This window comes from Vulpes vulpes, chromosome 1 (genome assembly GCF_048418805.1).
Source record: "Vulpes vulpes isolate BD-2025 chromosome 1, VulVul3, whole genome shotgun sequence".
Classification (NCBI taxonomy): Eukaryota; Metazoa; Chordata; class Mammalia; order Carnivora; family Canidae; genus Vulpes; species Vulpes vulpes.
The window spans coordinates 134446623-134462744 of NC_132780.1; the positions used below are offsets into that span (position 1 = coordinate 134446623).

Consider the following 16122-nt stretch of genomic DNA (forward strand, 5'->3'; position numbering starts at 1 on the left):
TTTCTCCCTCTGCCTGTGTCTCTGCCTCTCTCTCTCTCTGTGACTATCATAAATAAATTTAAAAAATTAAAAAAATATATTAAAAAAAATAATAATAATGAATAAATGAACAAGTCTTTGTTCATGTAACTTTTACTCTTGAATTGTTTCATTAGGCTACAGTCCAAGGGATAAATTATTCCAAAGACAGAGAATGAATGTTATTACATAGTTCCTGACAAATGTTGCTATACTATATTTTAATCATAAGTAGACACTTATGATTTATCATTCTCTTCAAGGAACACTCACACCTCCTCTGAGCCAGGCCTCATGCTTTAAATGTATCATCTCATTTATAACTCTTAAGCCGCACTTCACTGACTCAGACTTGTTAAATGGCTTACTGATGAAATGGGAGAACCAAAGCCAGAAATCAATCCATGTTCCTTCTCCCCAGACCAGGATTACCTACCCTCTCGAAACCCCCTGATCTCATCTGGAAAATGGAAATAATGGTATCTTCCTGGTAGGAATGATGAGAATTAATGCACATAAAGCTCCTTACCTAGTGCACATAACCAGTCCTGAGAAAGAGGTAGGTGTCCTTGCAGTAGTGAAATTTCAAGTAGGTAAGGAAATAAAGCCAAAATTACGGGAGGGAATCCTGATGTGCAGGGATCTACACACTGCTCAAGGTCGTACAATTAGAAGTGGCACGGCAAGGGTTAAGCCCCAGTGATTTCAACATCTGTGGTCTTTCCACCACCTTCCTTCAGACATACTTTAACATACAAACTTCTCAGGATACAAGGAGGCTACAGAAACCCTGCCAGGTGGGTCAAGTTTTATTTTGAAGAAATCCCCTTAGGTTTGGCCTTGTGTGTGTTGCATACATGTGTATGCATGCACAATAACGTAAACTGCCAAACGAAGACAGCCTTGAGCTTGCTAACTTGGTACCACTTGTTTGAGATCTGCAAATAATATGTTGTACAAGTCAAGGGCCAGAGTTTAATTTATAGTTCTCAAAACTACATTTTACCTAGATACCTCTAAGACAGGAATGGAAAAAAACAGTACTGGAGCAGATGCTAATCAAGCCTAATTTCAGGGAATTTTGTAGCTTTTTTAAGTATGCAGCAGGAACTCAAAACATCCAGTTTCACTTCTAGAATCTGTATGGCTGAACACCTAAATGAGCTTGTTCGTGAGAACATTTTTCTACAAGTTTGGGCTAGCATCTTGTAGAGAGCAAATGTGCACCTACAAGGGTTCCTCACTCCTCAGTTATATTGAAGCCCCAATGTCTTGCCCTTCAATATGCTTGCTGGACCTCAACACAGACTACAGGGTTCAACTAAGCCTGCACTAATTCATTTGGATACAGGACCAGGGCATCTGAATCCAACCACAGAAAGTAGGGCCAGTACTCTATTAAAAATATATCTGAACATAATGACATAGAAGAAAAATTTGAGGGGCGCCTGGGTGGCTGTCAGTTAAGCATCCACCTTCAGCTCCAGTCATGATCCCAGGGTCCTAGGGTACTGGGATTCAGGCCCTCATCAGGCTCTCTGCTCAATGAGGAGCCTGCTTCTCCCTCTGCCCCTTTCCCTGCTCATACTCTCTCTCTCAAATAAATCAATAAAATCTTAAAGAATAATTTATATACATTAATATTTTTAAAGTACTTTTAGGATATTAACTGTATATAAATTATAGACACAGACAGAAAAGGTACTGAGGCTATTTTACCAAAACAGTAATTATCTTTGAATGATCAGATTATAGGTATTTTTCTTCTTTATAACTCTTGGTACTGTCCAAATTTTCTACTATGTATATATTCTTATGAGAAGGAAAAAAGCTACTAACCAGAAGAAATTATTTGGTAAATCTCCTGCCATTTTGAAATAGAAAGATAAAAGTTTTTTTTTTTTTAAGATAAAAGTTTTTTAAAGAAAGTATACCAAAAGTTCAAGTTTTTCAAAGATCCCAAGAAAATTATCAAAAGACAGGAAGAGGGGCACCTGGCTGGCTGAGTCAGTGGAGCATGTGACTCTTGATCTTGGAGTCATGAGTTCAAGCCCCATACTGGGTGTAGAGATTACTTAAATAAATAAAACTTTTAAAAAATGGCAAAAAAGAAAAATATAAGAATCACATTCACTGTTCTACTTAAAAGTTCAGTCCAGACAACTGTGTAATAGAACAAAACATCCTAAAATTTTACAGCTGGAAAAGATTTTGGAGCTTCTCTGGAACAATATATCCACTTTATAAATACGTGAGTTCTGGACAGTGGGGAGACGTGCCAAGGAGCAGCCAGCAATCTAGCAGCACAGCGATTCTCTTCACATTTGCTATGAGTTTAAGAACCAAGCGACTGAACTCATTTGCATGTCTGAAGAAAATTACAAACAGAGCAGTACAGAGGTTGAGCAGGACTCTTCTTTACACAGAGGACAAAAGATCTGGAACCTGAACTTTGGGAGAGACTTTGTTGTTTTTGTTTGTCTTACTTCCTGGTTCTTAGCTGGTTCGTCAACTAATAAGGTTTGCCAACAGAGGGGTTCCCAATAGGTGATGCATTTGAATAGTTAATTATATGCTAGGAAAAGATGACTATCTTTGGCTTTATCATAAAATAAGCTTCTAAGTCAATTTTCCTCTTAATCATTTTTGAAAATGTCCTTTACTTTTAAAAAGAATATTCAATCAAATTATAGAATCATATGCATTTCAGAGAAAGGAAGTAACAGCAAGCTTACTGACCACCCACCCCCACCTCAAAAGGCAGTGCCCAGCTTCCTTACTGTGATTATAAATGGTACAGTTGTGAAAGCAGAGACTCCTCAGATGAGGAAACACACATCAGGCATGCTTCTCCCCTACCACAGTACCTTGCTGTCCAGGAGAAGGTTGTCTGGCTTGATGTCTCTGTGGATGAATCCAAGTTGGTGAATGGAGTCTATGGCTAATACTGTTTCTGCTATATAAAACTGAGTCTCCTCTTCTGTCAGGGTATCTTTTTTCATTAATAGGGTCATCATGTCCCCTGCAAACAAGAAGATATAAGACACCACACACACACACACACACACACACACACACATACACACACACACACACACACACAATACATAAGTAAGCGCCAGTTTCCAGATTGGTCTTCCCTATCAGCCTACATAAGGCAGTAATAAACAAGCCTCTTTTGTGTTCCAGAAACTGACCCCACACTGCCAATATGGGTGGAAATGGTAAACAGTCTCTAAGACTTAGACTTAAAAGTAAAATTCACAGCCACGGAGAGAAAAATGTTTTTAACCTAACCTGATGCTGACCACTGAGCATTGATTTACATTGTGATTTAGAGAGAAAAAGGAAATCCCTTTCTCTCTCGCTCTCTCTCTCTCACACACACACACACACACACACACACACGCTCACACACAATTTGCTTACAGTAAATTTTTGGAGTGGGAAAAAATTACTTCACTTTTCATTTTGCCTGCCAACTTCTCTATAACCTAGAACCAAATGGCATTTCCACACAGGCAGTACTGCCACTATTATAGAGAGGTCGAAATGCCAAACAAAAACTAAATATATGAGAAAGCTGAAAATAAGGTCTCCAGTCTCTACTCACAAAACACTTGAACATAAAAAGGTGTGATTTAGGTAGCAGAGTTTAAGTCAACAAAAGGTAAAAAGGAACTGAAAATGCTATGTACTGAGCTATGTAATGGCTGCCTCCCCAAAGTGCAAAGTGAACACCTCCTGAGATCAGTGGAGTTTCTTCTCCAGAGTTTTATTATAGGTAGTTAAATATACACCGATAGGCTTTATGCAACTTTTATGACACAGTATCAGTATTCTATCAGATAAAAGGTAAACTCCCTAGTTTTCTGCAAAGTCAAAATTTAATTATCTCTGCTTAATATCAGCAACATAAAATGGAAAAAAAAAATTCTGATCCTAACTCAATGGTTAGACAAAAAGCAAAGCAAAGAAAAAATATGTATAAGTAGTTTAAAGCTAAGAGAAACAGGAAAGATTCAGTTTAGATTCCACATAAAGCCATTTATGGTCAGAAAAAAGGAAAAGAGAAAGAAACCTCTGATTTTAATACAGCATCATGCCACTTTGTGAATTTCATTTATAACTTTGGGGGAATTTCATGTGTTCTTGGAAGAGTGGATATTTTATGCTCAGGCAAAAAATTAAACCACTTATTAAAATGCTCTCTTTTTTGACCCAAGACTTGAAAGCCAGGATTCCCTAATCACTCCTGGCAGCTACCTATTCAATCTGGAGGCACACCAGAGACATGGTGCACTCAGGCTAGCTTTAGGGTAGCTATGTGACCTTAGTGCTGTGGCCCAGGAGAATAGCCAATGGCCTCACCTGTGCAAGTTTGCCCAGATGATCAGAGAGCTCAAGTCAGATGGTCTATGGCTCTGCAGGCCAGCTTCACCAAGTGCAAAGGGCAGGGTCCAGGAGACATGAGAAGCTATGGAAGATGGTGTACTTAAAGGCTTGAGGAGACATGTGTCAAGGGGCTGGTGGCTGAGCTGGGTTTTATTCCTATTTAAGAACTGGCTTCTAAATGTTCAAAAGTTTTTCCTCATTCTACTACACAGACTCCTTTCTTTAATTGTTCATTAAAAATTGATGACCCTAGATCTAATTAAAGGTTCTCACAGGATCAAAATATTATACTACAGTTGCATTTTGCTTTGCTATAGAACCAAAGAGAAAAAAAAGTTTTCTTTTTTGGCCACCAGAGTTTGCTCACAGCTCATCAGCTCACTGGCAAACAGACTGTCTTCCCCAGAACAGATGGTATGTTCTGTTATGGGTTTACTTTGGAGCAGTCTTAGGAGATACACATGCTGGGTTATATAAAACTTGAAATCTCAAATATGAGAAATTGATTCTGACTACTAATATAATGTAATGAGAGATTCATTCATTAATAGAAGTTACAGAAAAAGAACAAAAAAGCTGAAGCAAAAAAAGTAATAGCTTCAATTTGGTCACTTGGGTACTGATTATACATGATTCCCATTGACAGGAGAGCAAGCAGAGTCCCTATTGTATTCCTATATTGAAAAAGAAAAAGAAAAGAAAGAAATGTCCATCTGAAATCATGAGAATGAATGAGGTTACTTTTATGGCACTAAGAATTGTAGAAAGGCACCCCAGCACAAGACAGGTTACTGACCTCCTTTACAGACCTAAAAAAGATATAGAAAGCAACTTTGTGAGCACGATTAAAAGTAGAAAGGAGGGTTAATTGACGTGAGAGAGAAACCACAGAACAAAAAGGAAAAATGACCTTTCATCGTCAAGTAATTACCTCCAGGCAGGAACTCCATGATTAGGTAGAGGTTTAGCTTATCCTGAAAACTATAGAACATTTTCACAACCCACAAACTGTCTGCCTCCACTAGAATGTCACGCTCCGCACGAATGTGGCCAACCTGGAGGTATACGCATTTGATTAATGACAAGCCTTGCTCTGCTTTATTCGACTGTATATTTGTTTAAACAATTTAAATACTGTTTGAGTATTAAATTGTGATGATGCAAAAGAACTAATTTCTGCTCAGGCAAACGTATGAACTCAAAACAGACAACATTTGACTTGAAGGTATTCAGTCATGAACACCTGAGTGATGAAAGGCTTAAAAAAATAACACAATGAATGGCTATAATGCAAACGGCAACTTTCACAGTGCTATAAATTGAACCTCTGATTAATTAAAACTACCATTCTTTGCACAGCTTTTTGTTCCAATAATCTTTTATGACAAAAATAAGGCCCCGAGATGAGACTCTCTAAATAAGTAAGTCCTGGCTCGGGTCTGCGATGACATCAGCAATGACAATGCCCTAGTTGACAATTCTAGAATACTATTCCACAGCATTCAGTTCACTGCTGTTCACAGAGTTAACTGCTCAGTTCTTACTGAATTGTAATATAAGAATACCTAAGAAAAGTTACTGATTCAAATTTCTATTGCCAGTTTTCTGCTCTTACTAAACTTACCTAGCTAAAGAGACCAAGTCACCAAAGGTTTGGGAGAACCAGCAGAATTACTTCATTAAAATAATGTTTCATTATCAAATTTACCTTATCTACTTTAAATATGTAATAGTAATCAAAACACTGTTGTGTGTTATCAAATCCCACTCCCTCTCTCTCCTCTTATGTGTCACAAAATGTAAAACTGAGTTCAATCAGATCTATGTTTATTAAGACCCAGTCCAATTCTTGAGTAGAAATTTTATTCTTAACATATGTTGAAGGGCTTGAGTTCTACTCCATGTTAGGAGGTGAAGATGTACCATAGCTCACAAACTGGCACTTCTGTGGCAAACTCAGCCCATGGCTGTTGTTTTGTTTGATACAGTGTTCTATATGCTTGTTTTATTGGAATGTCTTTAGCAAAGCCAGGCATTTGCTCTTCCAGTAAGACACAGCTCTCACTCCTCTCTCCCATCTTACATGGAACCTGCCCCATTCTTCCCGCGGGCCTCAGAGTACTTGAGTTTACAGATTTTGGTTTCAAGGCTCTACTAAAATTGTTTGGGAACTTTTTAAATAGCTTCAAGGTGGCAGAAAACTTTCCTTTTGTAGATCTCTAGGGTACAAGGGTGAGGAAATGGAAGAAGGGTGGTAAGGAACAGTGCTAGGAAATCACAAAGAAGCTGCGTAGGAGCAGATGCTTTTCCTCGGCTTTCCTACAGAAGCAAAGCTTGTGGAAAACACAAATGTCACTTGCTCAACTGCAGATGGGGATCTGCCCCTGGCATTAGCAGATGTGAAGACTGCGCAAGTCAACCTCCACCTGCCTCTGCTCTCCTGGCTCCAGAGAAGAGCTTCTACTTGGTGTAGGGAGTCAAAGAAAAAGCAAGGCATAACCACTCCCACTCATCACTCACCGTGGAAGTGAGTGCAACATTCACTGTTTGTCAAGGGGAAAGCTATAGGCAACCTGTGCACATCTTGCCCTTCTTTCCTGGGGCTGAAACAGCAGCTAGGAACCTCAAGATCCAGATAGTAGTGGAGTCAGGTAAATATAGGATCAGGGAGGGAAGAACCAGAGGTGCAATTCACATCAGAGGTTCCTTTTCCTTGTTCCATAAATATTTAATGGAGTGGACAGTTACATGCTAGTTGCTATCCTAAACATGAAAAGAAAAGAGCAGAGATAAGTCTATCTTTTGTCCCATCCTAATACTATACTGGCATCACAACTGGAGGTTTTCCTTTTGCAATGTAAGAGACACACGAAAAAACTAAGTGCTGGTCTCTTATCCTTTAAAATTTTCCAGATAGCAAAATTTCTATCCTAAGGATGAGAATAACAACCTGAACTCTCAGCGAGTAGCTTTAATTCCTATTCAGTTTAGTAAAAGCAAACAAAAAACTTTTCCTATGGATAATGTACTCTACCTAACAAAAAGTTAGGCTCTGAATCTAAATTTTGTCAGCCCTACCCAAAAGTAATGGATTTGCACTGGCTGGTCTACCTCCCCTCACACCCTAGCACAAACTATGCTTCTTCAAGATGGCTGATCCAGGCCATGTCTACAGCCAGAAACTTTAACTAGACCACACTGAGATTCAACCCAGGGAGCAGAGTCCAGCAGCAAGGTGAGCTAACAATTCAGTTAATGTACTGTTTAAAAACCCTAATTTTGGGCAGCCCTGGTGGTGCAGCGGTTTAGTGCCGCCTACAGCCCAGGGCGTGATCCTGGAGACCTTGGATCGAGTCCCACGTCAGGGTCTCTGCATGGAGCCTGCTTCTCCCTCTGCCTGTGTCTCTGCCTCTCTCTCTCTCTGCATCTCTATGAATAAATAAATAAAATCTTTAAAAAATAAATAAAAAATAAAATAAAAACCCTAATTTTCACAAAGTCCCTCTACTCTCATGTAGGAAAACTTTCGAAAATGATTTTTGAAGAAAGTACAACTTGAAAAAATATTTTACACCATATGTTTGGATCATAATCTGTGACTATTCTGGGCAACTGGCACGAACTATGAAGGATCAATAAGTGAAAGTCATGATGGACACTTCTTTTTACAATTTGATTCTGAACACTCTTTGATAAAGAAACATTTCGAGCGTTGGTTAAAACAACAGGAAATAGGTCTTGTAAAAATAAACCTTACTTGTGAAATACAAAGTATAGTGACTAATCCATACAGTTGTACTTTTCCCTTTCCAAGACTGAAACTCTTTCAGTGCCTACACCCATAGTGCACACTAATTTTTAGATAATACACAAACAGGGCTCTTGAGCATTCTGAATGAGGTTGGTATTAGCATAAGCTATGGTGTCTGAAGGTTCACTGCCAGAGTATTTGATACTCTCAACCAAAATTCCCATGAGTCTAAGCATATGGATAATACATGAAAATTAAAGAGAAAATAAAAACTCCAAATGGTGACTGGCACTTAAAAGAAGGGCAGAGAAGCCTTAGTGATTATGCCTCCTTTCATGAGGCAGAAAGGGATTGGGTGTGGGGCTGGTCTCCATCCCTGCTCTTACACTCTATACCCAGAGCTCTCCTTGCCACAGTCTCTCTGTTCTCTCCTAGGGCATCTGATCCTTTACAGGACCTATGCAGGCATCACCCACTACAATCTATTCTTAAGCAAACTGCTGAATGATATTAGATTTACAGAAAGGCTGCATTTTTGTTTTTAACATACTGTCCAATATTTAACATTTTATTTTGCATAAAGTATTTCTGCATTTTTTTTTTAATTTTTATTTATTTATGATAGTCACACACAGAGAGAGAGAGAGGCAGAGATACAGGCAGAGGGAGAAGCAGGCTCCATGCACCGGGAGCCCGACGTGGGATTCGATCCCGGGTCTCCAGGATCGCGCCCTGGGCCAAAGGCAGGCGCCAAACTGCTGCGCCACCCAGGGATCCCTATTTCTGCATCTTTTAAAACTATATGCAAAGTAGGTTTAGGTTTTAGAAAGCGTTCTTACTCCTTAAAGGAGAATTTGCACTGCTCTGCCGTTTGCATTAGGTTTTTTCAAATTCACTCGAATGAAGACTGGTCTCCTCTCTTGGGTAATAATGAGCGGGTCAGAAGACCCAACTTTGGTTCGAGTGTACAGAATGAAGCGTATTAAGACACGTTTTAGATTGCTAATTCCGAAGTCTCAGTTCCAAGGTATATATATACAATTTCTCTCAGCATTCAGTAGGAACACGGTACCACAGCAAGGGTGACCTCAAAAACAGGCTCCTCATGACAACCACAGCTTGTGATCAAATGGGAGACACGAACAGCAGATGCTTCTAATAGGTTTTCAACGTTTAAAAGACCATACAACATAAGGTATTAGTTGTACTTTTACAATATATGTAACTGCTTCTTCGTTGGGGAAAGAAAAGTAATTATATGTACATTCATACATGAATCAGTGCTAAAGAAAACTGTAATAAAATACATTTCAAATAAACAAAAAGAACAGTTTTACATGACACAAAATTTATCAGCTGACTAAAATCACTCCTACAATTGTGGTTTACCTGCTCTTTTTCAAGCATATCTGCTTTACGGAGTATTTTCATTGCATACACATGCCCTGTATCTTTCTTCTGAACAAGCCGCACCTAAAAGTTATAAAAGAAATGTCAAGTCAAAAGTTCACAATGCCATTCTAATGCTTTCATGTGTTTTAAGAAATAATTTAAACCAAAAAAGTATTACACTATTAATACAAGCAACCAGCAATAACAAAGCAGAAAAAAAGCGCTTTTTTAATGTTCCAGAATGGATATATTTATTATATATCATGAAGTCAGCCCTGAAAACATTCTCAAACATCTCCACATCTGAACAGGTTTCACTCCTTCGTTGAATAAATCCACCTAATTTAAAACCCTCACTTTCAAATTTAAGGATTCATTATACCCATGCCACATATCCATCCAGTCAGCTCAGAAAACCTAAGGAATCGATTACAACAATGTTTAAAACAACAGCAAAAGCTTATGGGTAGGAAAAACGTCAAGAAGGAAAAAACCTAAAAGGTATAATTAGGGAAATGGAGTTTTATGCAGTTTTCCTTTCTCTTTATCTTCCAATGTTTTTAGAAAGAACAGATAATTTTATGATGAAAAGAAAACTAATGGTCTATCAACCCAAAGATAAATCTCTTGGCAAGTCCCCACACATCCTCCCCCTATCCCCATAAGATATGTATGCTTTGTTCTCCCTGTACCTTTCTTCCTGTTTTTCCTGAGTCTGAGGTCCCTTCCTCACTAAGCAGTCCTTTCAGAGGGAGTACTGTACCTTTCCCTCTTCCCAGGAGCCAACAGGGATTCTGAACACTGAGGGATCAATTTAATTTTTTGACTTGTGCTTCTCAGTAGGTACTCACATTTCCCCCTAGGTATGGGTTTTTAATAATATGCTACTCCTTTTATACAAAGTTAATGAAACTATTGCATCAGTAAGTAGTCCACTTTGGGTGTTTACCATTAACGATGATGACCTCACATGGGCTCATTCAAACCCTCCCCACCAGACTGCCCTTATGACCTAGCAGGATGCATCTACGAGACCAGGTAGGACAAAGCTGCAGATGCTTTCAGCTCTCTACCACTATCTGCATAACCTATTTCTATAAATTCTGTCTCCTGGAACTATTTTCAGAGCAATAGCAATCTGGGGGAAGAAATGAAGGGTACAGATATGCTATTAGTTTGCTCTTAGAGAGGCAGTGTGATGCTGGGAAAAGCAAGAGCTTATGTAAGATCAGGAACTCCTTTAAGATAGAAAACAAATGGGTCAAGGAGGAAAAAGAGAAAGACAAACCAAGAAACAGACTCTCAACTATAGAGAATAAACTGATGGTTACCATAGGGGAGGTGAGCAGGAGGATGGGTGAAATAGGTGATGGGGATGAAGGAGAGCACTTTGTCATCATGAGCACTGGGTGATTAAAAACTTTAAGAAAGGGATGCCTGAGTGGCTCAGTGGTTGAGTATCTGCCTCTGGCTCAGGCTGTGATCCCAGGGTCCTGGAATCAAGTCCCATATCGGGCTCCCCGTGGAGAGCCTCTGTCTGTGTCTCTGCCTCTCTCTCTGTGTGTCTCACATGAATAAATAAATAAAATCTTAAAAAAAAAAAAAAAACTTTAAGAAAAAATTCAGGAATTCCTGGGCCCAACTTCTGGGGCTGCTGCTCAATGCATGTGACAACAGAACATTATATATCCCCCCTGAGTCTTAATTTCATAATCCATAAAATGAGTTCTTGTAGGAGAGAAGCACTCAGTAAATAATAAATATTGATTTCCTTCTACCTTTCAACTCTCCCTCTAGATCAATACTTAGAACATCATCATCTCTGGCAAAACAGAAGAATAATCAGAGATCTGGGACAGGGGAGGGGGAAAGAAAGAAAGGACAGACAGAGCAGTTACAATGTGGGGCTGGCATGCCTGACCTATCTACCCCATATTTCAGTTCTATTAACAATCATGAGTATGTCAGCAGCTTCAAAGTTCTGTGGTGTTTTTATATCTGATAAGTAGCTGTGGTTTTTTTACCTCACCAAATGCTCCTCTGCCTATCACTTTTAAGGACTCAAAATCTTCCAATCCAAGTCTTGTTCTCTTCAAACGAAGAAACTCTGTTTCCTTCCGAGCATGCGCAGATCTCCTCAGTCGCTTCTAATGTTTAAATAAAGGGAAAGAGAGGTGGGAAGGGGAGGAACTGAAACACTGCAACTCCTTAACAGTCTTATTTGTGATTGGAAAGCAGGGCCACACAGACTAAGCACAACCTTCTCACACGTGAAAGCCTCACAGAAGAACCCTTAAGAGGTCAAATCTCCCCACCCCAGCATTTGGACACAATAACCAAACCATAGAGAACAGATGGGTGCCTGCCTCCTCTGAGGACTCTACCAACTTTGGCAATCAACTATTTGAACTTTTCTAATGAAGGAAGAATAAACAATCAATGTTTTCCTTTAATTTCTGCATATAAAATAAAAGGGTATGAGCTTTTTTAAATTTCCTTCTGGGTTTGTTGGGGTTTTTTGGGTTTTCCTGGATTCTATGATTCATTCCTATTTTTGAAAGCATTTCCACTCTCATTTCAGTTCTTTGCACAGTTTTTTAACTGTATTTTTTTCCTACCGCATCTGTAGGCATTGGGGGAAGAGCTGATTTGATATTTTGCCTTGATAATGATTTCAGAAATTGGCACCACTTCTTAAAGACTTTCCCATGATTTCTGTAAATATGTTATAATTTGTTTTTTTAAATTTTAATGTGATCTCATCTCTTTCCTAGAATTCTAAATCTAGTTAATTTACTATAATTGTGCCTAGATAAATATTCTTCTCCCTGGTACTTAGTAATTAATTTCTCCCTTTGCATAAATACCTAAATCCAGAAGTACACCAGCTCTCATAAGTTCCTCTGTTACTAAGCCAAGACCCTTTCCCTATGCACCAAGGCTAACAACTTGCTGGGCAAGATCTGCCATGCTGGGTTCAAGGAAAAATTTCCCAATATGAATTACCTCTTCATCTTTTAGGCCTTCTTCTTCCATCACTTTTTCTAACTTCTTTTGTCTAAAAATAAATAAAGATATTTGAAATAACAACTGAATACTTTTCTGAAAAGTCTATATAAACATAGTATCTTTAAAATGATATAAACAGGTAAATCTCAAAATGCCTCATTAAAACAATTACAGGGCTGCCTGGGTGGTGAAGTCTGTTGGGTTACCAACTCTTGGTTTCAGCTCAGGTCATGATCTCAGAGTTGTGAGACAGAGCCCCACATCAGGCTCCACCCTCAGCAAGGAATCTGTTTATAAAGATTCTCCCTCTCCCCCACCCCTCTTCCCCCACCACCCCCAACTCCCCCCTGCCCTCTCTACTCATGCATACACACCCTCTCTCTCAAAAATAAATCAATCTTTAAAAAAAAAAATTATAGTTACTAAGACAACTAAAAAGATCCCCACCCTTTGTTCTACATTTTGAAAAAGACTATATAAGACATTAATGCAACAAAGAATCCTATTTCAAAATGAAAAGTTCTCTCTCTTTTTTAAAAGTATTTCCTCCTTAGCAAACCACAAACAGCTGGTGTTTGATAACCTCTTCTATCAGGATGTCTCTCTGTCCCTGACTGAAATCTACTTCCTTTATTTTTACATCTTCCTCCCCCCCCCCCCCCATACACAAGCAAAGAGTGATAAACAATAGTAAAGGCAGAATTTAGAGATTCAAGGGTGGGGGGGGAGATTCGGGAATGATCAAAACAGGCCACTGGCACCACTGTTAAAATGTAAGGCTCTAAATCCCTAGAGTATTAAACTTTAAAAACTGCATCACGAATATTTTTTTTTAAGATTTTATTTATTTATTCATAGAAACACAGAGAGAGAATGAGAGGCAGAGACACAGGCAGAGGGAGAAGCAGGCTCCATGCAGGGAGCCCGAAGCGGGACTCGATCCAGGGTCTCCAGGATCACGCCCTGGGCTGCAGGCTCTGTCAAATAAATAAATGAAGGAAGACAGGTGCTAAACTGCTGAGCCACCGGGGCTGCCCCACGAATATTTTTTTTTAAAGATTTTATTTATTTATTCATGAGAGACAGAGAGAGAGAGAGAGAGAGGCAGAGACACAAGCAGAGGGAGAAGCAGGCTCCATGCAGGGAGCCCAGCGTGGGACTCAATCCCGGGTCTCCAGGATCACGCCCTGGGCCAAAGGCAGGTGCTAAACTGCTGAGCCACCCAGGAATCCCCATCCATGAATATTTTTTATCTATAGTCTCATACTGACTTGATAAAACTCAAAAACACAAGAAAAACTTCCTTATAACTGATTCCACCTGTATTTATTTAGCATAATAAACGAAAGCACATTGGCTGGGATCTCTATCCCTTATCAGCATTCCAGATAACAGGCAATGTGGACAGAGCAGGGAAGAATGTAAGTAGGGAATATAGGGTGCTGGGTTGCCGCAGCCAGTTGAGCGCCCGACTCTTGGTTTTCAGCTGGGGTCGTGACCTCAAGGTCATTGGATCAGGCCGAGTCAGGCTCCAGCTAGGCACAGAGTCTGCTTAAGACTTGCTCTCCCTCTCCGCAATCTGTGGGCATGCACATTGTCACTCTCTCAAATACATAAATAAATCTTAAAAAAAAAAAAAAAAAGAAAGTAGGAAATACATGAAGCAACAGCATGTAGTCTAATGTGGCAGAGGCACACAGCACTTCAAATGTCACACTAAGAGGGCTGGCTCGGTCTGTAGACAACTAAGAGCTACAGACCGAGCCAGGGGTTGGTGTGTAAAGGAGTGATGTGATGAGATTTCTGTTTTAAAATGACAGCCAGCAGTAAGGAGCTGATGGATTGGCTGGGAAAGCAACAAACAAAGACTAAGGCAAATTGAAAGCTCTCCTAATGATTCTTCAGAGTCAAGATCTGGACCAAGAGCTGGAAACCCAGAATGAAGTAAAGGGGGTTACTACAAAGATGACTAACTGGTAGTAGGAGTCAAAGGAAAAATCTTAGACTCATGGGGGGGCGGGGATAATGATGCCACCAACCAAGACAGGAAACACAGAGAAAGGACCATGGGAAGGTAATGGGATTAATTTTGGTCAATAAATAATTATTGCAATAATAGTAATTAAAATTTGTATTGTGTTAGAAATCATATTACAAATCCACAGGATCATGGGGATCCCTGGGTGGCTCAGCAATTTAACACCTGCCTTCTGCCCAGGGCGTGATCCTGGAGTCCCGGGATCAAGTCCCACATTGGGCTCCCTGCTTGGAGCCTGCTTCTCCCTCTGCCTATGTCTCTGTCTCTCTCATGAATAAATAAATAAAATATTTTTTAAAAAATCCACAGGATCAGCTGACATTTAACAATTTGTGTCCAAGCTCTCAGGAAGTGAAAAGATCTACTCTAACCCTGATGAAAAATCTTTTTTAAAAAGCACCCACATGGAGATACTTGAGTAGCTCAGCAGTTGAGCATCTACCTTTGGCTCAGGGCATGATCCCAGAGTCCTGGGATCAAGTCCCACATCAGGCTTCCTGCATGGAGCCTGCTTCTCCCTCTGCCTATATCTCTGTCTCTTTCTCTGTCTCTCTCTGTGTCTCTCATGAATAAATAAATAAAATCTTTAAAAAACAAAAAAACAAAAAAAACCCTACATGGTTCCCAGTCTGCCTACTTCACTTCTCTGAGTTCCCACAGTATTTTATGATACACATCTTTGTTTGCATGTGTGTTAAAAGGATAAGTCTATACTGCTGGTACTTTCAGGAGTATAAGTTAATTAGTTGAAGTAAAAATAATCAAAGAGGGGCACCTGGGAGGCTCAGTCAGTTAAGTGTCTGCCTTCGGCTCAGGTCATGATCCCAGAGTCCTGAGATTGAGCCCTGCATCGAGCTCCCTGCCCAGTAAGGAGCCTCCTTCTCCCTCTCTCTCTGTCACTCCCTCTGCTTGTGCTCTGTCAAATAAATAAAATAAAGAAAAGAAAAGAAAAGAAAAGAAAAGAAAAGAAAAGAAAAGAAAAGAAAAGAAAAGAAAGAAAGAAAGAAAGAAAGAAAGAAAGAAAGAAAGAAAGAAAGAAAAGGAAGGAAAGGAAGGAAGGAAGGAAAGGAAGGAAAGGAAGGAAAGGAAGGAAGAAAGAAAGAAAGAAAACATCATGGCAAGAACTATAACTCCACCATGGTCAGCTCTTTTTGTGCCTTGAATATCAAACACCATCATACTTTCTGACTATATTTTTTTTTGAATGACCATACCAGAGTGGGAAGACCAATGCATATTGGTCTTATCATATCATATCATATGATATGATATGTATCATATGTATCATATGTATCATATCATACAAAGTATGACCCAGAGACAGTTGCTTCTGACTATATTTAAATCTTAATTCAAACTAAGAAGTTTTCCGTAGCTTGAGTATACTTGCAAGAGTAATTAAATGGGTTTCTGTAGAATACCTACCTGAGGGTAAAGTTATTAGAATCAACTCCTTGAACACAATCAGATTCTTTCATTAGAAAAAGTATCCAGAAAAAACCTATCATGCAGAATTCTC

At 39.4% G+C, this 16122-nt stretch overlaps 1 protein-coding gene across 7 annotated transcripts in view; it reads right to left on the reverse strand.

The window, feature by feature from the left end:
- The window catches only part of STK38 (serine/threonine kinase 38), a 41488-nt gene that overhangs the window by 11417 nt on the left and 13949 nt on the right, over positions 1–16122 (reverse strand). For all 7 annotated transcript variants that reach the window (XM_025990823.2, XM_025990821.2, XM_025990822.2 and 4 more), the window contains exons 3-7: positions 12563–12614; positions 11581–11703; positions 9554–9637; positions 5345–5468; positions 2886–3040 (exon numbers count right to left, since the gene is read on the reverse strand). In XM_025990823.2, the coding sequence (XP_025846608.2) occupies positions 2886–3040; positions 5345–5468; positions 9554–9637; positions 11581–11703; positions 12563–12614 (538 nt within the window). The remainder of the gene's footprint in view (positions 1–2885; positions 3041–5344; positions 5469–9553; positions 9638–11580; positions 11704–12562; positions 12615–16122) is intronic.